Source organism: Dermacentor andersoni, chromosome 1 (assembly GCF_023375885.2).
Source record: "Dermacentor andersoni chromosome 1, qqDerAnde1_hic_scaffold, whole genome shotgun sequence".
Classification (NCBI taxonomy): domain Eukaryota; kingdom Metazoa; phylum Arthropoda; class Arachnida; order Ixodida; family Ixodidae; genus Dermacentor; species Dermacentor andersoni.
The window spans coordinates 413,977,087-414,001,591 of record NC_092814.1 but is presented as its reverse complement, the minus strand read 5'-3'; the positions used below and the strand labels follow the sequence as shown (position 1 = coordinate 414,001,591).

Sequence of the window (24,505 nt, the reverse complement as noted above, 5' to 3'; positions counted from 1 at the left end):
CAGTGGACATAAAACAGGCTGCTGCTGCTGCTGCTGCTGTTGATGTAACCATTAGGACACAGACACTCTTCCCCCATAACGACCTACCTCATAATCGAATTGTAGTTTTGACAGGTTAAATTCCGATAGTGATTTAAAATAATTCAATGGATGATCTCAATGATAGCGCAGCAAAGAAAAAAAAACTGAATCCGACGCTCATTGTAGTCCCCTCACGCGAGGAGTACAGCAATAAAGGGGTGGCACGCAGTGACTCCGCCCCCTAACTCACCACCAACTCACCCAAGAAGTCTGTCTTTCGTCGACTGCAACTGAGGATTGAATCGCCTTCAAACTATTTTTTCTTGTTTTGCAAATGGCAACGCGCAAGTAACTCCCGGCCGTGGCGTCTGTCCTCCTGAATAGTACAGTGCATCAGGCGATGCTCAAATTGAAGTGGACTTTGATTGCGCGCGCACGGCATGGCCGATCTCGCTGCTTCTCGGCGTTTTAAGGCGATGACATGGCGTGCAGTTTAGTGACTTCAGGGCGGTTGACGCTCGCACAATATTGATAAATGCGGGAGCCTATACATCGCGGTCCACCTTTAAAGGGAACAGATGTCTGTAGATCACCTGCGCGAGGTGTTTCTTTCCCCTTTAACAAATGACCCGGGCTTCTGAGCAGATAACTTGTAGTTAATGCACCTTTCTGCACATATGCGTAGAGCGTGGACGTGGCTTCAGTCGGAACTAGCAGCTAGATTGTCAGCGACGCCAGACCCACACGTTAGAGTCCTTTGCTTAATAATTTGACCGCACCATGTAGATGGAAGGATAGGGGCAATAACGTACACTGGCGTGGAGATCATCTTGATAAACTCCTCGTAGTCCACATGGCCAGCGTTGGTGGGGTCCGCCTCCCGGGTGAGCTCGTCGGCCTCCTCGTCCGTCATGCGCTCGCCCAGTGTGGTAACCACGTGACGGAGCTCGGCCGTCGTGATGAATCCATGGCCATCGCGGTCGAATACGCGGAATGCGTCGCGCAGGTCTGTCTGAGGGCTGAACGCACGTGTGCACTTCTGCACCATTTCCACAAACTCTGGAAACTGCACCTGCGGTGGGCACGGCGCACGGCTAGTCTTGCAGTAACAGCAAGAAGAGACACTCTTCAGAAGGGTGGAACAGCGCACAGACCAATACCAAAATAGCACAAGCGCTGGTGCCATTTCCATCAAAGTTATCGCGAGACTTAACTGTGATGTCCAATCGGCTGCCTGCCAGATATTTTAGTACATTAATAACTTTCAAGCTCTTGGTTTAGTTGCAGCTCTCATGCCTCTTTTTTTATCGTTAACCCGTCGGTATAAGAACGTTAGTGAAAATGAGACTTTTACTGTGTGACACTGGGATGCTTCTGAAAGCGGGGTCACAAAATAAGGCGCGCTACGGCGTGCAAGCGTACAAATGAGCGCAAAAAGGCGTATAAAGAAGCTTGCGTTTGCGGTTGCGCAAATCGGCTTGACGACGATATTTCTAAAAACCTTATAAAGGAAAAAAAGATTCTGTCAAAAGGATTGATCTGCGCATGCGTGACCTTGTCACTAAGCGAGGCCTTCTCTTTGTACCTTTAGTTGAAAGGATAGCGTTTGTGTACTTCCATCTCGCTCTCTGTTCTGTATATCGCTTTAGTTCATCCTTGATATGACCGGACTAGTTTGCGTCCATTAGCAAACAACCGGGGCAAGACTCGCAGCGGGGCAGTACACAACGTGACACTGCATAATGCAATGTATGGGCAATTTCATTTCGTACATTGGCGCCATATATCTTAAATAACTTACAATCCTACGCAACAGATTACAAGGCAGCGATATAATAGGGCCGACACTCCCGTTGCAGTGCATTGATGATGAATTCATCTAGCGTGGCCTCTTACCGACTCGAATGTCCCGGCTCGCGCCCGTGCAAAGGATGACACTATATAAAGCGACGCCTGTGCCGGGAGGTTACCGATGAGCCTGTTCATACGCGCAGTTTGCTGTCATTTACTAAGCGAGTCCTGTTTCTGCACCATTACATAAAGAAATGAAGACATGCGTTTAGTAAGTGCGTGAAAGTTTGTTTTACCACAAAAACGAAAGGCGAGACAAACAACAGCTCGGGCATTGTGTGGACAGGTCGTCCAGGGAGAGTTCCTCTAAGGGGCCCCTCACCAGGTTTAGGCAATGCAACCACACGCGAGGAGCGTAGGTCAGTTTGCGACAGTAGTGCATACTAAAAGTGTTACCTCCATGTAGGCCACGAAGACGACTCAGAAATATGCTCGTCCGCCTACTCGCAGTGACGACATAAACCTAATGATATAGTTCAATTGTGTGAGCAAAATCGAGCGCTCACCTTCTTCCCAAGGTCATCGGGCACGGTGCTCTTCACGCGCTTCTTGAACTCGGGGTCGGTGATGATTCGGGCGGCGGTTCGGAGGATCTCGTCGACGTGCTCGAACGCCACCGTGCCCGTGCGCTCCGTGTCGAACTTGAAAAACAAGTCCCGCAGCTCGGACACTTGCGCGTCGTTCAGTTCGTCTTCCTTGGTGAAGGACATGGCAGACCCGGCCTCCGCGGCTGCTGCCGCAGACCGTGGCCGACAGGCTTCCTTTTCTTTCTCCACTGCACGCGCGCAGCTGCTCGTGATTATAATGATGATGATGTCCTCCAATGTAGGCTCGAGCTGGCTATGGAAGCTAGCGCGAGAGTCGAATCGTATTTTACAAAAATAAAAGTATAAATGAAAATAGAAAGTGACCCGCACATGTGAACGGAGCAGGGTGCTTTATTGGTCTAAAGGGACGCGTAACTATGCGAAGTACGAAGAGGACAGGAAAGAAGCAAGGAAGCCGCTGTTATTCAGCGCTGTTCTTACTTCACATTGCTTCGCTGCGAAATACATAACCGCCAATTCCCCCATCTTTTCCGCGAGATTCCCAAATTCCGATCAATACGGCCAATTTTACGGACACGTCCATATATCTCCGCAAAGCGTGCCCTAAAGCAACCACACAAAAAAAGAAAAACGATGACCACCTCGCGCCCTGCTCTCGGCCACCTTGCGTGCGCCTTGAATGAGACCGTGCGTAGGGGTCTTGTACACGTTCGTTAATTGTACACGCGAGAATGCGCCGTATCCGGTCACACTACGAGCACCGAGACGTCTAATAACTGTACTGACAGCCATTCAGAGCTGTCTATGAGGTTATTGTGGCCCATAAAAAAAGAAAGAAATAAAAACAAGGGAATTTTTTTTTCTTCATTCGGAGCCTTAGCGGTTAGCTCGCTGTCCCTTGAGATGACTCAACATCGACGCTGCCAGCATATTGTCACGTGGTCGTGACGTCAAAGAACACAGTACTAATACTGTGAAACACAAAACTAAGTTTCATTGGGCGAACCTGTGCCCAGAAAAGAGGCTACACTTATAGCACAACGATAGCGGCGAACACTGTCGGCGATCGTCGAAAATCTGATCAGTGGGTCAAGCGCGTCGGCTTTTATACTGCAGTCGTCGAATGTTCCAGACTAATCGTTCGGACCCGCGTGCCTTCCACAATGTTCTACACCATTCGCGTCACGCGATGAAATCAGATAACACAGGGTTCGGCGACAACAGACAGCCGGATGGAAGCGTCGATAACTTTCCAGAAACTTCGGATACATGCAGGCGCATCCCACGCTGTGCGATTACATTTGTTTGGCGGCGAAACGTGGTCGCCCGATAAAGATAAGTACACGCGTCAATACCCCCCTTTTAAAAAGCATCGTCTCGATGCTACAAATATAAGAGAGCGAAACACAAAAGGACACTTATTAAACATAAGTAACAAAACAACGAAAAGAAACAAAGTCCAAAGGTCAGTTACTCGAAGTCCCAAAGTTCAGTATCGCTGGTAGTACGGCTTGAGTCGCACAACGTGGACTATTTCAGGTCGTGAGCGGCGCCGCTGTGATAGCGAAATGCCGTCTGGCACGACCTCATAGTCCAGTGCCCCAACACGTCGGATGATCTTGTACGGTCCGAAATAGCGACGCAATAGCTTCTCGCTCAGTCCTCGCCGGCGTAGAGGGGTCCAAACCCAAACACGGTCACCGGGCTGGTACTCGACGAAGCGTCGTCGGAGGTTGTAGTGTCGGCCGTCGGTACGCTGCTGGTTCTTGATCCGTAGGCGGGCGAGTTGTCGGGCTTCTTCGGCGCGCTGGAGTAAGGTCGCGACGTCAAGATTCTCTTCGTCGGTGACGTGCGGCACCATGGCGTCGAGCGTCGTCGTCGGGTTCCTGCCGTAAACCAGCTTAAACGGCGTGATCTGTGCTGTTTCTTGCACTGCCGTGTTGTAAGCAAAGGTTACGTACGGCAGGACCGCGTCCCAAGTCTTGTGCTCGACGTCGACGTACATTGCTAGCATGTCGGCTAGGGTCTTGTTCAAGCGCTCCGTGACACCATTCGTCTGCGGGTGATAGGCAGTTGTCCTCCTGTGGCTTGTGTGGCTGTACTGCAGAATTGCTTGGGTGAGCTCTGCTGTAAACGCTGTTCCTCTGTCGGTGATGAGGACTTCTGGGGCACCATGTCGCAGTAGAATGTTCTCGACGAAAAATTTCGCCACTTCGGCTGCGCTGCCCTTCGGTAGAGCTTTAGTTTGAGCAAAGCGGGTGAGATAGTCCGTCGCCACGACGATCCACTTATTTTCGGATGTTGACGCCGGAAACGGTCCCAACAAATCCATCCCGATCTGCTGAAATGGTCGGTAAGGAGGTTTGATCGGCTGTAGTAATCCTGCTGGCCTTGTCGGTGGTGTCTTGCGTCGCTGACAGTCTCGACACGTCTTGACGTAACGAGCGACGTCGGCAGTCAGACGCGGCCAGTAATACCTTTCCTGTATCCTCGACACCGTTCGGGAGAATCCGAGGTGCCCAGCGGTTGGATCGTCATGTAGAGCGTACAGTACTTCTGGACGCAGCGCTGACGGAACAACAAGAAGGTAGCTGGCGCGGAGTGGTGAGAAGTTCTACTTTACGAGCAGGTTGTTGTGTTATGTGAACGAAGACAATCCGCGCTTAAATGCCCTAGGTACTACGTCGGTGTTCCCTTCCAAATACTCGACGAGGCATTTTAGCTCCGGGTCTGCTCGTTGCTGTTTAGTGAAGTCTTCTGCGCTTATTATTCCGAGGAAGGCGTCGTCATCCTCGTCGTCTTCCGGCGGGGGATCGATGGGGGCGAGTGATAGGCAGTCGGCGTCTGAGTGTTTTCGTCCGGACTTGTAGATCACCGTGACGTCATATTCTTGCAGTCTGAGGCTCCACCTCGCCAGCCGTCCTGAAGGGTCCTTTAAGTTAGCTAGCCAACACAACGCGTGATGGTCGCTGACGACTTTGAATGGCCTGCCATATAGGTAAGGGCGGAATTTCACTGTAGCCCAAATGATGGCGAGGCATTCCTTTTCAGTCGTAGAATAATTGCCTTCCGCTTTTGACAGCGACCGGCTAGCATAAGATATCACCCGTTCATGTCCGTCTTTCTTCTGGACTAGGACGGCACCAAGGCCTAGGCTACTGGCGTCAGTGTGGATTTCGGTATCGGCGTCTTCTTCGAAATGTGCGAGTACCGGCGGTGACTGCATGCGTCGTTTTAGTTCTTGAAATGCGTCGGCCTGCGGCGTTTGCCATTTGAACTCGACATCAGATTTGGTTAGATGCGTTAGCGGCTCCGCGATGCGTGAAAAGTCCTTGACAAAGCGCCTGTAGTAGGCACACATGCCAAGGAATCTACGCACTGCCTTCTTGTCGATGGGCTGCGGGAACTTTGCGATGGCAGCTCTTTTCTGCGGGTCGGGGCGTACTCCGGATTTGCTGATGACGTGGTCTAGGAACAGAAGCTCGTCGTAAGCGAAGCGGCACTTTTCTGGCTTCAGAGTGAGCCCTGATGATTTGATGGCGTCTAGTACTGTTGAAAGCCGCCTAAGGTGATCGTCGAAATTTCCGGCGAAGACGACGACGTCATCCAAGTAAGCGAGACAGGTCTGCCACTTCAATCCTGCCAAAACCGTGTCCATGATGCGCTGGAACGTTGCAGGCGCCGAGCACAGTCCGAATGGCATAACCTTGAACTCGTAGAGGCCGTCTGGGGAGATGAAGGCGGTCTTTTCGCGATCTCTTTCGTCGACTTCTATTTGCCAGTAGCCAGACTTGAGGTCCATTGACGAGAAGTTTTTAGCGTTGCAGAGCCGATCCAATGCGTCGTCTATTCGTGGGAGGGGGTATGCGTCCTTCTTCGTGATCTTGTTCAGAAGACGATAATCGGCGCAGAAACGTAAGGTTCCGTCCTTTTTCTTCACCAGGACAACAGGAGATGCCCACGGGCTTTTCGACGGCTGGATGATGTCGTCGTGGAGCATTTCGTCGACTTGTTGCCTAATAGCTTCACGTTCTCGCGTCGAAACTCGGTAAGGGTTCTGGCGGAGTGGTTGAGCGCACTCTTCGGTTATTATGCGATGCTTTGCAACTAGTGTTTGTCGAATCTTCGATGAAGTCGAAAAGCAGTCCTTGTATCGACGGAGAAGACTTCTGAGCTCTTGCTGCTTGCTTATGGGGAGACTTGGATTTACGTCGAAGTCTGGTTCGGGGACTATGGTCGGCGGGGTAGATGCGGCAGGATCTGAAAGGACTAAGGCATTGCTCGTTTCCACAATTTCCTCGATGTACGCGATTGTCGTGCCCTTGCTGATGTGCTTGAACTCTTGGCTGAAGTTGGTTAGCATCACTTCCGTTTTCCCTCCGTGGAGTCGAGCGATCCCTCTTGCGACGCAAATTTCACGGTCTAGCATTAGACGTTGGTCACCCTCGATGAGGCCTTCTACGTCAGCAGGTGTTTTTGTGCCGACGGAAATGACAATACTGGAGCGAGGCGGGATGCTGACTTGACTTTCGAGCACGCTTAAGGCATGATGACTACGAGAGCTCTCCGGCGGTATCGCTTGATCTTCAGACAGGGTTATCGACTTCGACTTCAGGTCGGTGACTGCGCCGTGTTGGTTTAGGAAGTCCATGCCGAGAATGACGTCGCGTGAACACTGTTGGAGGATAACGAACGTGGCAGGGTAAGTCCGGTCATGAACGGTAATTCTTGCCGTGCAGATTCCAGTCGGCGTAATCAGGTGTCCTCCAGCGGTCCGAATTTGAGGGCCTTCCCATGCAGTCTTAACCTTCTTCAACTGGGCGGCGATGTGTCCACTCATGACGGAGTAATCAGCCCCTGTGTCCACTAAGGAGGTAACTGCGTGGCCGTCGAGAAGCACGTCGAGGTCGGTGGTTCTTTGTCTTGCGTTGCAGTTAGGTCTCGGCGTCGGATCACGGCTGCGTCGTGTTCAACTGAAGCTGGAACGTCGCGTCGTCAGGTCGTCTTTCGTCGTCGTATTCTTTGCTTCCAGACTTCGTCGGGACGGCGGCGTGTTGTTATGTCGTCGAGGTAGTTTCTTCGGTTTCTTCGTCGGCGGCGGAGGATCTTCGTCAGTTCGACGAACAGCAACCGCACCTCCATCGGTTGCTGCTTTTACTTTTCCGGATATGGGCTCACGGATCGGCCCCGGGCTGGGCCAGTGTATGCTCGGCGCTGCGGCGACAGGTAGCGGCCTGGTGATGGTGAACGCGACGGTCGTCGAGAGCTCCACTGAGTAGCGGCGAGGTGGTCGGCGATATCGCGAGGGCGTTCACCTTGCTGCGGGCGCGGAGCGTTCACGGCGAAACCTTGCAGTCTCATCTGCCGGTATGGGCATCGTCGGTAGACGTGACCCGCTTTTCCGCAGTGGTAGCAGAGCGGGCGGTGGTCAGGAGCGGGCCAAACGTCTGTCTTCCTCAGGGTAGCTGCGCTGGGCGACGGGTGGGCGTGCTGGCGGCGGCGGTCGACGGAATTGCGGCGTTGCGGGGCCCTGGCGCGGTCGTGGAGGGGGACCCTGACGGCAGGCGACGGCGGCGTAGGTCATCGCTTGCGGCTGAGGCTGCGGCGATTCAGGGGCTACTCCGAGTTGTTGTTGGAGCTGCTCACGTACGGCGTCGGCAATCGAAGTCACTTGAGGCTGTGATGATGGGAACAGCTTCTGTAGCTCCTCCCTCACGACGGCTCGGATAGTCTCGCGTAGGTCGTCGGTGGCCAGTGACTGAACTCCGGCGTAGTTTGACGAGTTCGTGCGGCGGTCGAATTGCCGGTTTCGCATCTCGAGTGTCTTCTCGATGCTATTGGCCTCGCGAAGAAACTCGTCGACGGTCTTCGGTGGGCTTCGTACCATTCCGGCAAAAAGTTCCTCCTTCACACCACGCATGAATAGGCGGACTTTCTTCTCCTCGGGCATTTCAGGGTCGGTGTGGCGGAAGAGACGGCTCATTTCCTCCGTGAAGATCGCGGTTTTCTCATTAGGTAGCTGCACCCGCATTTCTAATAGCGCTTGGGCTCGTTCTCGGCGCACGACGCTTGCAAATGTCTCCAGGAAGCCGCTACGGAAAAGTTTCCAGGTCGTTAAGGTGGCTTCTCGGTTCTCGTACCACGTCCTGGCCGCGTCTTCCAATGCGAAGAAGACATGTCGCAGTTTCTCGACGCTGTTCCAGTTGTTAAACGCAGCGAGTCTCTCATACGTCTCAAGCCAGCTTTCCGGGTCCTCGAAAGTTGAACCGCGGAACGTCGGAGGCTCCCTGGGCTGCTGCAGCACGACGGGGGACGCTGGGGCTGCCATTGGGGTGGACTTGGTGGCGATCTTCCTAGTCGTCTCAGGCAAAAGTCCGTGCTCCGGGGGCAGACCTTGCAGCCTGCGGCTACCTCGCTGGTTCTTGGCGACGTTGGTGTCTTCCGTGTGAGGGCTTCGGTCACGGCTTTGTGGGGGCGTCCGGTACATGAACGCAAAGCACCTCCACCAGATGTCACGTGGTCGTGACGTCAAAGAACCCAGTAGTAATACTGTGAAACACAAAACTAACTTTTATTGGGCGAACCTGTGCCCACAAAAGAGGCTACACTTATAGCACAACGATAGCGGCGAACACGGTCGGCGATCGTCGAAAATATGATCAGCGGGTCAAGCGCGTCGGCTTTTATACTGCAGTCGTCGAATGTTCCAGACTAATCGTTCGGACCCGCGTGCCTTCCACAAAGTTCTACACCATTCGCGTCAAGCGATGAAATCAGATAACACAGGGTTCGGCGACAACAGACAGCCGGATAGAAGCATCGATAACTTTCCAGAAACTTCGGATACATGCAGGCGCATCCCGCGCTGTGCGATTACATTTGTTAGGTGGCGAAACATGGTCGCCTGATAAAGATAAGTATACGCGTCAATATTTTGACTGACGCCCTCATCGTAAGCCGAATTCCGGACTACCAGTGCTCCTACGCAGGCTTTGTTGAGATTCGGTGCAGCCATGGCCTTCCGTTTCCACCGCCGTAACCATAGAAGTTTCTAGCGAAGCTCAGACTTGGAGCTAGTAAAACACGACAGTGGAAATAAAAATTAAAGACTGGCTAAAAAATAAAGAAAATAACCGTGCGATGAAGCCATTTCTTTGAGAGAAGTGTACACAGTGCGATTTTTAGAGCGCAGCTCTTAATAGAGACATCAACCCGCCGTGGTTGCTCAGTGGCTATGGTGTTGGGCTGCTGAGCACGAGGTCGCGGGATCGAATCCCGGCCACGGCGGCCGCATTTCGATGGGGGCGAAATGCGAAAACACCTGTGTACTTAGATTTAGGTGCACGTTAAAGATCCCGAGGTGGTCGAAATTTCCGGAGTCCTCCACTACGGCGTACCTCATAATCAGAAAGTGGTTTTGGCACGTTAAACCCGATAATTTAATTTAGTAGAGACATAGCTCAGCGGGTTTACGCGCCTGCGGGCCCAGTGGGCAAGCGAGGAGGCCACTGCGCGTGTGCGTTACTCTGGGGCGGCCAGCGTTTTTACGGAGCGGGCCACTCGCTCACTGGTATCCCCTCCCCAGCGGACCTGCGTTTTTGCAAAACAAACATGGCGACAAACCGCACGAACAGCGGCATGTTGTTGCCGTCGTCTTCAAATATGGCAGTGGCTCGCCCGCAGGCGAAAAACCTTGGAGGAGTTTCCCCACCGAAGAGGACCTCTGTATCCTGATTTGAAGTGCTGTGACCGAGAAGCTCAAGCGAGCGTACTGATCTTTTCACAGTAACTTCAACCTTGTTCGACAGGTAGCGCAGCAAAGTGTTCCGCTGTAAAGTGTCTTGATAATTTGAAAGTACCGCCACTTTGCCACCGCCGCGCGACCTGCTCGCCTCCTCCTCGCCCCTTGCGCGTCCCCTCCCCCCCCCCCCCCCCCCCGGGGCCACCAGTGTTGCCCCCGTGTTTCTGCACGACGACTGGTGTCCTTGCCATTGGAAACGCGCGGATCTTGCGTTTTGCTTGTGTTTTACTTCTTCGTTGGCGCCATTTTTCTCCTGAGCTCGGTTGGCTCGGCGCAGCAAACATTGCACGCTGTGTTTCCTACTGTGTTGTGCTAGAGATATGTCGTGCTGGGGGGGGGGGGTGTAGCGCATATAACTGCAGCAAGAAGCCTGAAGATGGTTATGCAGTTTTTATCATACCACAGGGAAAGCGGGATGGATTGCGCAAGAAACAGTGTCTGCACAACATTGGCCAAAAGAACTTTGTTCCGACAAAGAATAGTGTTGTTTGCGTGGTAAGGCGCATTTCTTACTGCTCGTATCAAAACGTCCACCAATGCTTCATTTTTTTTTATTCTTCCGGCATCGGAGTTTTACTACGACATATGTGCATTGCATAAAAATGGGGGTGTCCTCAGTATGATGAATATTCTGGAGGGACTCATCACCTCACATGTCATCAACTGTTATCCTGTCGAACATGCAGCACTATGGGTTCTGTGTTCCACTGTGAACAATTATTTGCGAAGATACGGCCTCTCGATGGCACTTTTCGTGATGGTTAGGATCCGTTGCCTATTTTAGTGAAAATCGAAATAGCAGCTTGCAGATGAGCTTTCTTTTCAGCTTTCCTCGATGTGTGCGTCAGTGAGATACAATGAATGCAGGCTCCGAAAAAATTAATGCCAAGTATACCCACGGCATTGCGGGTGATGAGCGCCAGCTAGTCTACATTGCGTTTTTAATGTGTAAGCATTCATTGGCGAGTACCCAGGCCATGTCACGCGAAAAGTCTTGTATCGGCACAAAAATGTGTAGATTGCACAGTTAAGATATTTAAAAGTTATGGTAGTGTAAATGTACATGATTGGTAGCTTCATAAGCGATAAGAAACATTTTAACCTCCACCCCCCCCCCAAAAAAAATATATATACCCACAGAGATACACAGCTCCCTATTGAAAATCCCAGCATTGCCCATCGTGAATTTTATGCTGGATATTCTGGAAAATGTGCTGGACATGACGGAGAACATGGTGGGTATGGTGTAATTCATTGTGGGTATGCTGGGTGGATGCTTGGATGTATTGGCGGGTTGCATACTGGGCGATATGTCTCAACGGTGGGTGTTTTGTGTGAATGGTGGGTGTGGTGGGTGGATGATGCGTTACATATTGGGTGACCTGTGTAAATGGTGGGTGAATGATGGATATGCTGGGTGAACGGTGGGTGCACGAGGTGGATGGTGGGACCCATACTGGGTGACCTGTGTAAATGGTGGGTGAATGATGGATGCGCTGGGTGAACAGTGGGTGTGCTAGGTGGACGGTGGCACACATACCGGGTGACCTGTGTAATGTGGGGACCCCTTTTGGGACCCCTGTCTCCTGTGCACGCGCGACTTGGGCCATTCGGCTGTGCGATCGCTGGGGACACGCAGGTCCAAGCCTAATTTTGGATAGCGTACATTCCCCGCGGCCGCGGGCGCCGGCGCGACGCGGAGCCTGCTGCTTGCGCGCGCGGCTCACGTTACGCCGTGCGCCGCGCGTAAGAACAGTGCCTGAGGAGCGGTCCCCTCTCGCCCTCTCTTCGGTTTCTCTCTCCGTCAGCATCGGAGGTGCGCGGGCGCTTTCGCCCGGACAGATTGACTTTCGGTGCTCATGGCTGTCGGACGTGCGGACCCCCTTGGTCCCGCGCCCCTCTGAGCAACGCGGCCCCCTTTGGTGTGGCGAACCTGCTCGGAAGAGCCAGCGTGGCGGAGCAGACTTCCCGGGAGCTTTCACCCGTAGTCTGCGACTGCCACCCCAGTGCCGTATTCCTGTATTGTACTCGCATTTTGTACATAGCAGGAAATAAACCCCCATTCGTTGGTGCCACGGCTGGAGTCGTCTCTACGCCTTGCCGGTGCGTCAGCGAACCCGCCGCGGCGCCCCTTTGCGTGCGCTGCGGAGTGGGGACGACCTACGTGTCTCCTTAGACCTTAGCTAGCCGGGTCCGGGCACGTTAGCCCGAAGCCCCACAGTAAATGGTGGGTGAATGGTGGATGTGCTGGGTGGACAGTGGGTGTGCTGGGTGGATAGTAGGATACATTCTGGGCGACCTATGTAAATAGTGGGTGAATGGTGTGCGTGCTGCGAGTACTGGGTGGATAGTGGGATACATAGTGTGAGGACAATGGGTGAATGTATGTGACATAAATAACATAACACGTGGCTTATGGCACTAGTACTGACAGTCATGGCGGGTTCCTGATGTGTACATAGGGTTATGTTTGGTTTGCCAAATGGTACTCAGTAGTCCCATTTTTTACTTATATAAACCTACGTGCACATGTACTTTTCTAACATTTATGCAAGTATTTCTGCATATTATTTTGCGACGCTTAATTATTAACTATTGTACCCTGCTTGTTGGATTTTGTTCAGAATAGCATCTCACTGCTTTGCCATCCTTTGTAGGTAGTGGGAGCTGTTCAAGCGGCTTCATGCAACTTTTACTCCCACAGTTTTTCATGTACAGCACATAAAATAAATAACGAGTTCACTTCAAATTAGGAACACTGATGATGATGGTAAAGCATTCCAGACATGTACCTACTACTTCACTGATTTGGCTATGGTAAAATGCAAGCCCATCATTATTGTGAGAAGCACCACAGTTTTCTCAGTGAGTGTCAAGAGATCAATAGCAGGCAGGGAAACCGCATAGCCAAAAAAATTTATTCTGACGTAATTTGTTAAATGTAAAAGGTACAAATGACAATGATGCATGTAGCACATTAAAAGAGGACATAATACTGACAAAGTTTCTATTACAAAATGCCTAACTCGATTCCAATATAACTGAAGGATCATGTTCTTCAAGGCACAGACACTATTGTAACAGTGCACTGCTGCAAAATTGTTCTGCAGGCTGTAACAATCAGCAAATATTGAATAAATTAGGTTATTAACAATGTTTTTTTTTTTTCAATGCGCTGTCCCGGCCTATAAATCTGTGGAGTTTCAAGAAACTTAGCATAGTAGAGGCATAATGTAGAGAATGGAGAATAATAGTAGAAGCTTAGTGGTAGAGGCATAATCGTCCCGATTATGCCTCTACCATCCATTACTTACCGGGTATCAGTGACCACTTATTACTAAATATTCACTTTAATACTGCGTTTGTGAAACTTCCGAAGACTAAAAAAATAATTAGAGACTATAAGAGAGCTAACTTCGAAGCAATAAATAATGAACTCAGTCTATTTCTTAACATATTCATGAGTGATGTTGAAAATCGTAGTGTGCAGTCAAACTGGAACATGTTTTCGGCAGAGGTAAATCGCTTAATCAATAAACACATCCCAACCCGTACTATAACATGCAACCCGCGCGCGCCTTGGTACAATAATCATTTAAAACGACTATCCAACAAAAAAAGACGACTGTATCGTTCCGCGAAGCAGTCACCCACTGACTCACGTTGGAAAGCCTACACATTAGCATCTAACACCTATGTAGCCGCACTCAAATGCGCTAAAGAAACATTCTTATCAACAACATTACCATCTATGCTGATAACTAACGTAAAAAAATTTTGGCGCGTCATACATCCACTTTCCGATGATTCTATCACTCTTAACACTTGCTCTGGTAACCCTGTTTCGAAAAACCTATGCGCAAATCTCCTGAATAATAACTTTGTTAAAAATTTCTCGTGCACAGTTGCTATTGAACTACCTATCTTGAATGACTATAACTTCCTAACTATGCCTCCAGTGACTGTTGAAGTTCCCGGAGTTATTCGACTAATAGATTCATTGAAGATGGATTCGTCACCCGGCTTTGATAACATCAGTGCTAAATTTCTGAAAAACACCTGCACTTATAGTTCCATTATACTAACCAAAATATTTCAACAATCACTCAACACATCTACTGTTCCATCAGAATGGAAAATAGGAAAAATAATTCCTTTGCACAAATCTGGCAGCAAAACATCACCTACAAATTATCGCCCGATATCATTAACCAGTACCTGCTGCAAACTGCTAGAACACATTATTTTTACTAAAATTGCGGATTTTCTTGAATCTAATTCATTTTTTTCGTCATCACAACATGGTTTCCGAAAATCATTCTCATGTGAATCACAATTATTAACATTTACTCACAAACTACACCAAATACTTGACTGTTCTTCTCTTGCCGATTGCATCTTTTTAGATTTTTCGAAAGCCTTTGACAAAGTGTGTCATAAACTTTTACTTTATAAGCTAAGCAAATTAAACCTCGATCATAACGTTCTCAAATGGATTGAGTCATTTCTCGCTAACCGTTCTCAGTTCGTAACAGCTAATGGCCATGACTCACCTCAAAGCGACGTTCAGTCCGGTGTGCCCCAAGGTTCCGTCCTGGGACCTCTATTATTCCTTATCTACATTAATGACTTACCTTCAGCAATAACCTCTGACGTACATTTATTTGCAGACGACTGTGTAATCCTCAGAGAAATAACTAACGAATACGACGTCTCCCTGCTTCAGGCCGATCTCAATAACGTCAGCGAATGGTGCCGATTGTGGCGAATGGAACTCAACATTAACAAATGCAAATTTCTGAGAGTATCCCGATCTAACGATAATCTGCCTGTGTACTACTTGAATAACGTTGCTTTAGAATCTACTAACTCATATAAGTACTTAGGCCTACATATAACATCTAAATTAACATGGAATCATCACGTCGAATACATAATTAATCAAGCTAACCGCTTGATGGGATACTTACGCCGTAACTTTTCTCATGCTCCCTCTCCTTTAAAATTACTACTTTATAAAACCCTGTTACGGCCAAAATTAGAATACGCTGCAGCTATATGGGACCCTTACCACGAAAACCTAATACATTCCCTTGAACTCATCCAAAACAACGCCACTCGTTTTATTCTTTGGAATTACTACCGTGGTGCGAGCGTTTCTTCAATGAAATCGAATCTGGGTCTTCAACCGCTAGCAACACGTCGAAAAATTTCCCGCCTTTCATTTTTTCATAAGCTGTATCACCACCCTACACTTCATCCAAAATTCATGTCGCTACCATATTACTTATCTCACCGTACTGATCATCATCATAAAGTTAGAATTGGTACATGTAACACGACACACTTTTTACATTCATTTTTGCCACGTACGTCGAAAGATTGGAATGATCTTCCTACTGACATTGTTTCCATTCATAACAATGATCATTTTCGAAAAGCACTAGCTAACAATGTACAATAGCGAACATTTGTACTAACTGCTCCGGGTGTTTTCCTTTTTCTTGTTTAATGTTACTTTTATGTGTCATGTTCTATTACTGCATTTATGATACTTTCAGCTAACATTGTATAATTAGCAAATATTATGTATAAGCTCATGATATATTTTTTTTCTTCTTATTTGTTGTATAACCAACTCCCCTCTCTAATGCCGAAACGCCCTGAGGGTAAATAAATAAATAAAATAAATATAGATTCCAACAACAAAGTATTAGCAAGGATATTTACCTTTGGACATAACTGTTGAACATTTTCTTATTGCTTTGTTTATTTTATACAGTAATGATAGAAATAATGTATGTAGCAGTTTAAATCAAATACTTTTGCTCTTTTTGGTTGCGATCAAGGATGGCGGGGATGATGCAGCAGCATTTATTGTGTAGTATGAATGTAACTGTTGATCAACAAGCTATATGATGTACATTATAGTAGACAAAAGCAACTTAGGCTTTATTTCTAATAATGGCATTGTTTGAGATTAGCTATATACAGTGCTTTTCCACTGAACACTACATTGCAATGTAATTGTAGTGAATTGTTGTAATCAAGAGAAATGCGACTCACCAGAGAAAATAACATTTTTATGAAGGTGAAGAAGCATGTCCCGGATTAGAAAAATGGAGGCACGGCTTTTTTAAAAATTTTTACGAAAAAAGAATCCCTTTCCATTTCATGTTCTTATTGAGCGATGAACCACTCCTTCCATATGAAGATACTTTTAACTTTTTAAAAGCTGCAGGAATCCTACAAGAACTGTAGCACATTTCACGTTTTATGTTTTACTTGACCATTTACATCATTCTACCGCATTTGAACAAATAAGCTAATCTGAAAAAACATGTGCTTGGCGCATTATAGCCTGCATGGCTGCTGTGCTATAAAAATCTCAAATAATTATCATCACGGTGAAAAAGGAAATCCACCACATTGTTTTGTGCACTACGCTAATTATGGAACCAGACTTTATGACAGAAGATGTAATGTTAAATAAGCCTTTTAGAGTGAGCTTAAAAGTCTACATCCTCTAATATTTCGTTAAAAGTATGCCATTTAATTCTAAGACGGGCATAGATGTCTTTAAATTACAATGCGTAGTTTTTGCAGTGCCGAGTTTAATAACTGGTGTCTGTGAGGGACACCTTTCAGATATATAGCATTACTTTTAATTTTTCCCTGCTGTAGGATGAATGTATTTCTTTGCTATTATTGTTTGCTTCTTGCTATTAAAAATGCGAGACATACCCCCCTCGCAAGCAGGTCACTGCTAGTGTGTTGTGGAGATGAGATGCTTTACTTAGGATTGTACAAGCAACACACAGCAGCACATATGTTAATGGGGTAGGTCACTTGATAGTCATTAGCACTGGTGTTTATGCACACCCAAGTATTAGCACAACACAATTTTGTGCAGGTTCCCTATGCAGACTACACAAAAATATATTATTATTTTGATTCATACAGACATATATGTAACCAAATGGCGCAACCATTACATGATAAAGGCTATGATAATGTGCAAGCAATGTGAAATGTGAATTTTTAAATGCTGCACTTTTGTCTTTGCTTCCTATTTTCACTGATATCACAATCTATTTTCAAACAAAGCACCAATTAGTCTATGTATCTTTGGTGACATGTTTCCACCACTCTTGATTTAACTGAGTCAACTACAGCGCAAGCCGGTCCTTCCCACATCTAACTACTTTCATGTGCGAAACAAACCTACCCAATGGCCACTAATTTTCTCATATCGCAATCTCATAAGATCATTCTGTGCGATGCCATCGCCTTTCACTGCATTCCCGTCTTTTTGGGCACCAAACTCTGTAACTGTATTAGAGTGCAAGTTGTCTGCCCTACAGACCGCGTGACATTACCATTCCCAATACGGCAATATATATAGGTCCTCAATTATTTGTCCTATGCGTCGAATGAAGTGATCTGCTGTCAACCTAATTCCGAAGGGCAGCACTTTTGCAAAACTGCTCTTATGGGAGGTGAACTGGCTACTCAAAGGGCAACTTCGAAACTTGATAGCCAAGACTCTCGAACTACACAACCCTAGTGATGAGTAGAAAGCGGGTTAATGGAGGGGCCCGATTTTTGTTAATCATATCATGAGAAGCCAACAAACAAAGACAACGAGGACCACATAGGGGAAATTACTTCTACTTACTAATTGTATTAAAAAATGATAAATTAATGGCAATGAAAGTGGATGAACACTTGCCGCAGGTCATTGAATTACGCGTGCAATGCTCTAACCAATTGAGCTACCACTGCACCGTTTCCCCGTCCACTTTCTTGGGTATTTATCTGTTACTACTAGAACTAACCTTGGGAATGTTAGCCAGTGTCACCACTCACAAACCCCCCGCAGGGGAGTCTGCGTAAGCAGGCGTCTGGTGTCTTGCGACACCACGTACCCGAGCACACGAGGGTTGGACCCTCCCGCGTGTAGCCGTGTGCGGCTTAGCCGTGTATGGGAAAAAGGGGATCCTTGGGGTTGAGTCGATGCTGGGTGTTTGGACCTTTAAGGCCCCCCGGCGGAGGCAACACACCCCTTTGGCCTCAACTTCACATAGACGGCACCTCCAGACTGACCCACCTGGAGGAAATCGGCAGTCGCCTTTTCCTGTCACCCTCTTCAATCTTTTGCGTTCTCTCTCGCTGTTTCTTCTTTCCTGTCTCCTTATCACTTCTTCTCACTTCCGTATTCTGGGCGGCAAGGGTTAACCTGGTGTAATTATCCAAACTTGGGTATTTTATATTAGGTTATAGCGGCGATGCATGGCTGGCGTCTGCAGGTATTTTCCCGACCTTGTAGCGTCCCCTTGTTGGGCTCGGTGGTGGGTGGCCACCATCGCCGCCCCGAATTTCCAAACTTTGTATGGCAAACGCTTTTCCCCCACTACCTGATCGCTCCCTGAAGAGGGGGCGCACCGATGAACCATTCAGCTTTTTTATGCAACCAAAAGAGTCCTTTCCGAAATAGCACGTTGTTCACAGTCAACACGAAACTAAGACAGTCCGAATGATATCACCTTTTCTTGTAGCCAAATCCCTCACAGAAGGAATAGGCCCAGGTTATAAAGTAACAAAGATGGGAAGCGGTGATCTTCTTCTCGAAGTTCGCGACAAGCCACAATACGACAGACTCTCGAAACTTGTAGCGTTTGCGGACATTCCCGTCTCAGTAGGTCCACGCAGGACGATGAATACAGTGCGCGGGGTCATATCAAAAGATGACCTTCTCGAACTTAGTGAAAGTGAATTACTTGAAGGATGGCAAGAACAGAACGTTGTCAAAGTGCAAAGGATTAAAATAAGACGAGATGACAAAGAAATACCAACTAGGCATATAATCATAACTTTTGGAACCAGCATTCTTCCTGAATCAATCGAGACCGGTTACCGCAAGCTACGCGTCAGGCCATCCATTCCGAACCCGCGTCGGTGTTTTAAGTGTCAACGTTTTGGGCACGGGTCCCAAACCTGCAGAGGGCGTGCTACATGTGCCAAGTGTAGCTCCATCGAACACTATTCTGAGGTTTGCACTTCAGGAACCCACTGTGCCAACTGTGAAGGAGGCCACCCTGCTTACTCGCGATCCTGCCCTTCGTGGAAAAAAGAAGAACAAATAATAAATCTCAAGGTGAAACTAAATCTGACTTTCCCAGTGGCACGCAAGCGTTTCTATTCCAACAATCAGACCGGTCCTTCTTACACCGATGTGGTGCGCCGGGGGGCAGCGCCGCATCGTTCGGCGGCCGCCCAAGTCACTCGGAGTGTGACGGCGGTCACGCCATCCGCTCCCTGACTGGAACAGCCAGCGCTGTTCCGTCTCCCGCAAATGAGGGCCAGCAGACCTCCGGGCCTGTTGAACCCAGGGCCACTGCCGATGCAGATCGGCCCACCACTCCCGTGAAAGTGCCCGCTCCGCGGGCAGTATCCACCGCCTCATACGAGGTGAGGGATACGAGCACAAACCTGGCGTCTCACACGCCCAAGGAACGGCGCAGCTCCCTGGAGCACGCCCGGAAATTAGAGAGATTCCGTTTCCCGGGGCCTGGAAAGGTCTCGCGAGATAATCTAATCTATATTTCTTAGACACACAGCACAAAACACATACATCATGGATACACAGATAATACAATAGAACGTCAGGGGTTTACTCCACAACCTAGACGACATTAAGGAACTCTTACATAAGTACAGTCCAAAGGTGCTGTGTGTCCAAGAAACACATCTTAATCCTTCACGCACGAACTTTCTCCGGCAGTATGCCGTTTATCGAAAAGACCGCAACGACGCCCTCGCTTCGTCTAGCGGTGTGGAAATAATAGTAGATAAGGGTGTTGCTTGCCGGTAACTACAGCTTAAAACACCCCTAGAGGCAGTTGAAGTCCGTGCCATACTTTTTAATAAGTTGATCACAATTACCTCTGTATACATCCCCCCGAACTACCAACTTTCAAAAACGGAATTTCACACTTTTATCTATGAACTGCCCGAATCCTACATTGTCGTTGGAGATTTTAATGTACACAACACCCTTTGGGGAAGCCGTCATTGTGATGCCAGAGGACGCTTAGTTGAAAACTTCCTCCTCACTACAGGTGCTTGCTTGCTAAATGGGAAAGAACCTACATTTTACAACGTCGCAAACAAAACATTTTCATCTATCGATTTAAGCATCGCATCGAGTTTACTCTTGCTGCATCTGGAGTGGAATGTGATTAAGAATCCCTACGGGAGCGATCATTTCCCCATTGTCATAAAACTAACAAAAGGTGATGAGTGCTCTCCACATGTCTCCCGGTGGAAAGTCGATTGTGCCGACTGGACACGATACAGGGAGCTGACACATTTGACTTGGAATGATATCTGTAATCTTTCTATTGAAGATACAGTGGTATATTTCACGACGTTCATAGTTGATGCGGCGTCAATATGCATCCCCGTAACAAATGGATCGTCCTGTAAGCGACGTGTTCCATGGTGGAATGATGACGGCAAAAATGCGCGTAGAAATCAAAATAAAGCTTGGAACAACCTTCGAGACTCTCCATCTATGGAGAATTTGATCATGTTCAAGAAAATAGTCTGAGGGTAGAAGAACGCGGCGCCGTGCCCAAAGGGAAAGCCGGCAAAGAGATATCTCTAGCATTAACTCTTATACTGACGAACGAAAAGCCTGGAACAGAGTGAATAAAATCAAAGGTCGGCAAACTCATCCTCTGTCATTAGTAAACACGCAAGGAAATACTCTTCAGGACCAAGCTGACTCTCTAGGGGCACATTTTGAAAACATTTCTAGCTCATTGCATTACTCCGATGCATTCCTTAGATACCAGCAACAAGCTGAGAGACTGCCTCTGGACTTAAAAGGAAAGAGCAATGAACCTTACAACCGCCTCCTAGGTATACTTTGTGGCGCAAAATACATTTCTGCAAAAGGGACAGAAGAAAGGGAGACAGTGAAGCGCCAAACTGGCGTTGGCGCTTCACTGTCTCCCTTTCTTCTGTCCCTTTTCCAGAAATGTATTTTGCGCCACAAAGTATACCTAGGAAATCTAAGCACCAACTTGCCCAAGAAGAAGTCCTTACAACCGTCCTTTTAATATGGCGGAATTTCAAGCTGCGCTACATAGTTGTAATAAATCAGCTCCTGGAACCGATCGAATAATTTACGAGATGATTCAACACCTACACCCCGAACCACACAAAACACTCCTCTCTCTTTTTAACGCCATATTCTTTTCCAACTACATCCTGTCAGCCTGGAGGCAAGCAGTCATAATCCCTCTTCTGAAAGAGCGCAAGGACCTGTCTTTGGCCAGCAGCTATAGGCCTATAGCCCTAACAAGCTGCCTATACATGTTTTTGAGAAAATTACTAACCGACGCCTGGTGCATTTTCTTGAAAGTAGCAAGATACTAGATCACTTGCAGTGCGGCTTCAGGGAACATAGATCCACAACAGATCAACTTGTCCGTATCGAGACAAATATCCGGGATGCCTTTGTGCATAAACAGTTTTTCTTATGAGTATTTTTAGACATGGAGAAAGCATATGATACTACTTGACGTTTCGGAATCCTTCGTGATCTTGCTGGAATGGGCGTCCGAGGCAACTTGCTAAAAGTGATTCAAAGTTATCTGTGCAACCGCACATTTCATGTTTGGATCGGTAACGTCCTCTCTCGTCTATTTACTCAGGAAACAGGTGTGCCACAAGGTGGAGTGCTGAGATGTACTTTATTCCTTGTAAAAATGAATTCGCTCCATACTATCATACCACGTACAATGTTTTATTCCGTATACATGGATGATATCCAAATAGGTTACAAGTTATGTAATCTTAGTATCTGCGAGCGACAAGTGCAGCTTGGCCTGAATAAATTGTCTAAGTGGGCAGAAGCGAACGGCTTTAAACTAAACCCTGAAAAAAGTACATGCATTCTCTTCTCCAATAAGAGAGGCGTAATACCGGAGCCCGTTATTGGCCGTAATGGAGAACGGTTATCTGTGAGTCATGAACATAAATTTCTAGGCCTCATTTTAGACTCCAAACTAACTTTTATCCCACACTTAAAATATTTGAAACTGAAGTGCTTGAGGACAATGAATCTACTGAAGCTCTTGTCCCGCACATCTTGGGGAAGTGACAGAAGATGCCTCTTGAGCTTGTACAAAAGTCTTGTACGGTCACGCCTTGAGTATGGAGCCATTGTGTATAACTCTGCCACGCGTAGTGCTTTGAAGATGCTCGATTCCGTCCACCACTTGGGTATCCGTCTCGCTACTGGTGCGTTCAGGACTAGCCCCGTAGAAAGCCTGTATGCTGAATCTAACGAATGGTCCCCACATCTTCAAACAACATATTTAAGTCTTTCTTGCACCCTCAAAGTAAAATCAGATTTCCATCATCCAAGTCATTCAGTTATTCAGGACCTGTCTACGGCTAGGCTTTTCCGTAACCGCCCAGGCACTAGACCTCCTCTGTCCCTTCGGTTGGACGCATTGTCCGAAGAAACGGGCGCGTTGATTTTAGATAATGTCATAATGGCAACCACGCGGCTTCCACCGCCTTGGGAGTGGAAGACTATCGAATGTGACGTGTCGTTTGCAGAAATGTGAAAACGAGCACCTGAGGCACACATACGCTCACATTTTCTTTAGCTTCAGGAAAAGTATTCTTTTGCTGAATTTTACAGGGATGCCTCTAAGCCCCCTTCTGGTGTTGCTTACGCAGTACTAGGATCAGCATTTGTAATATCTGGTACGTTGAACCCACATACATTTATTTTTACAGCGGAAGCGTATGCAATACTCTCTGTAGTAAAGCACATCAAGCAAACGAATCTGACTAGGGCTATTGTGTTCACAGACTCATTGAGTGTAGTCCTAGCCCTAATGAATGTACGTATACATAAAAACATTGTCTTTAATGAACTGTATACATTGCTATGCTCAGCTTATAGTGCTAAACGAATGATCATCCTATGCTGGGTACCTGGCCACTGTGGTATAAAAGGCAACGAAACTGCTGACGAAAAAGCTACTTCAGTAGCTTTTAGTGACACGGACATAAACATACCCATCGCAGCCACAGATCTTAAAGCATACTTGCGTCACAAGCTGAAAATACACTGGCAGCAACAGTAGAATGCTTAGATATCAAATAAACTGCGCTTGATAAAACCCAAATTAGGATATTGGGTATCGGAGAGAACATCACGATATCACGAAGTGCTCCTTTGCCGATTAAGAATAGGACATACTTATGGCACTCACTTTTACCTCTTGACTGGGGGGTATCCTCCGACTTGTGGCAAGTGCGGCCAAAATGTCACAGTCCTGCACGTTCTTATTCAATGCCCTGTAATAGAAGCACAGAGAAAAAGGTATTTAATTTCTGCATATCGCGAAAATATTCCTCTTCACCCGAAATTTTTTCTGAGCAATGAACCGCTTTTTAATCCGAAGCTAGTCTTAGAGTTTTTAGCTGAAACAGACACTCTGAAAATCATTTGGCCAGGGAATTTTTGGCGCACTATAACAGCCCCTGTACTCAAAAGCTTTCTCGAAGCTAAAGTGTCAATGTTATGTTTTATTGCGTCATGCTTTTAACAAAACCCCATTACCATTGCCCACAGCACTACTTAGTCAGTGTCATTATTTTAGCAACTATATATTTTACGTCATCCACAGCAACCGATTTTAAGCCTTTTTACAGCCACGTCACATATACCATGAGAAACTCATTATCTAATTCATTGTCTACACCCTTCACAATACACCGTTAACATCACCTTTTTCATGGCGCTCTTTGGCCATATCTGGCCCTTGCGCCATAAAAACCACACATCATCATCACCACTCACAAACCTTAGCGGCGGATGTGGAGCATCGCACACGTAATGCGAAGACGTAACGTGTTCCCCACCTGCGGCAAGTTATTTTTTTCATCCACTTTCATCGACACTAATTTATCAGAATCAGAATCAGAATCAATTTATTCATGACAAAAAAGAAAATAATTACTGCAAATGTATATACAGAAGGACCTCCCGTAGTTAGAAACTGAAATGGCACCACCTGTGCATGATGACTAGAATTAATAACACAAACAACAATGGCAACATGTAAAATTTACGAATAAAGGTTTTAGGAGACAAGGCATAAATGAACAGAAAAGCAGCATATGAATGTATTAAACAGTAACAAGGCTTCGGATTAGTCAACACAAGGAGAAACTACAGAAATAGCTTAAGAAA

The 24,505-nt window shown here is 47.4% G+C and overlaps 1 protein-coding gene across 3 annotated transcripts in view; it reads right to left on the bottom strand.

Annotated features, from left to right (window-relative positions):
* Positions 1-24,505, bottom strand: part of LOC129381798 (uncharacterized) — a 126,167-nt gene that overhangs the window by 78,220 nt on the left and 23,442 nt on the right. For all 3 annotated transcript variants that reach the window (XM_055064967.2, XM_055064966.2, XM_055064964.2), the window contains exons 2-4: positions 23,523-23,607; positions 2,379-2,647; positions 834-1,093 (exon numbers count right to left, since the gene is read on the bottom strand). In XM_055064967.2, coding sequence (XP_054920942.1) covers positions 834-1,093; positions 2,379-2,647; position 23,523 — 530 coding nt within the window. In that variant the 5' untranslated portion in view covers positions 23,524-23,607. The remainder of the gene's footprint in view (positions 1-833; positions 1,094-2,378; positions 2,648-23,522; positions 23,608-24,505) is intronic.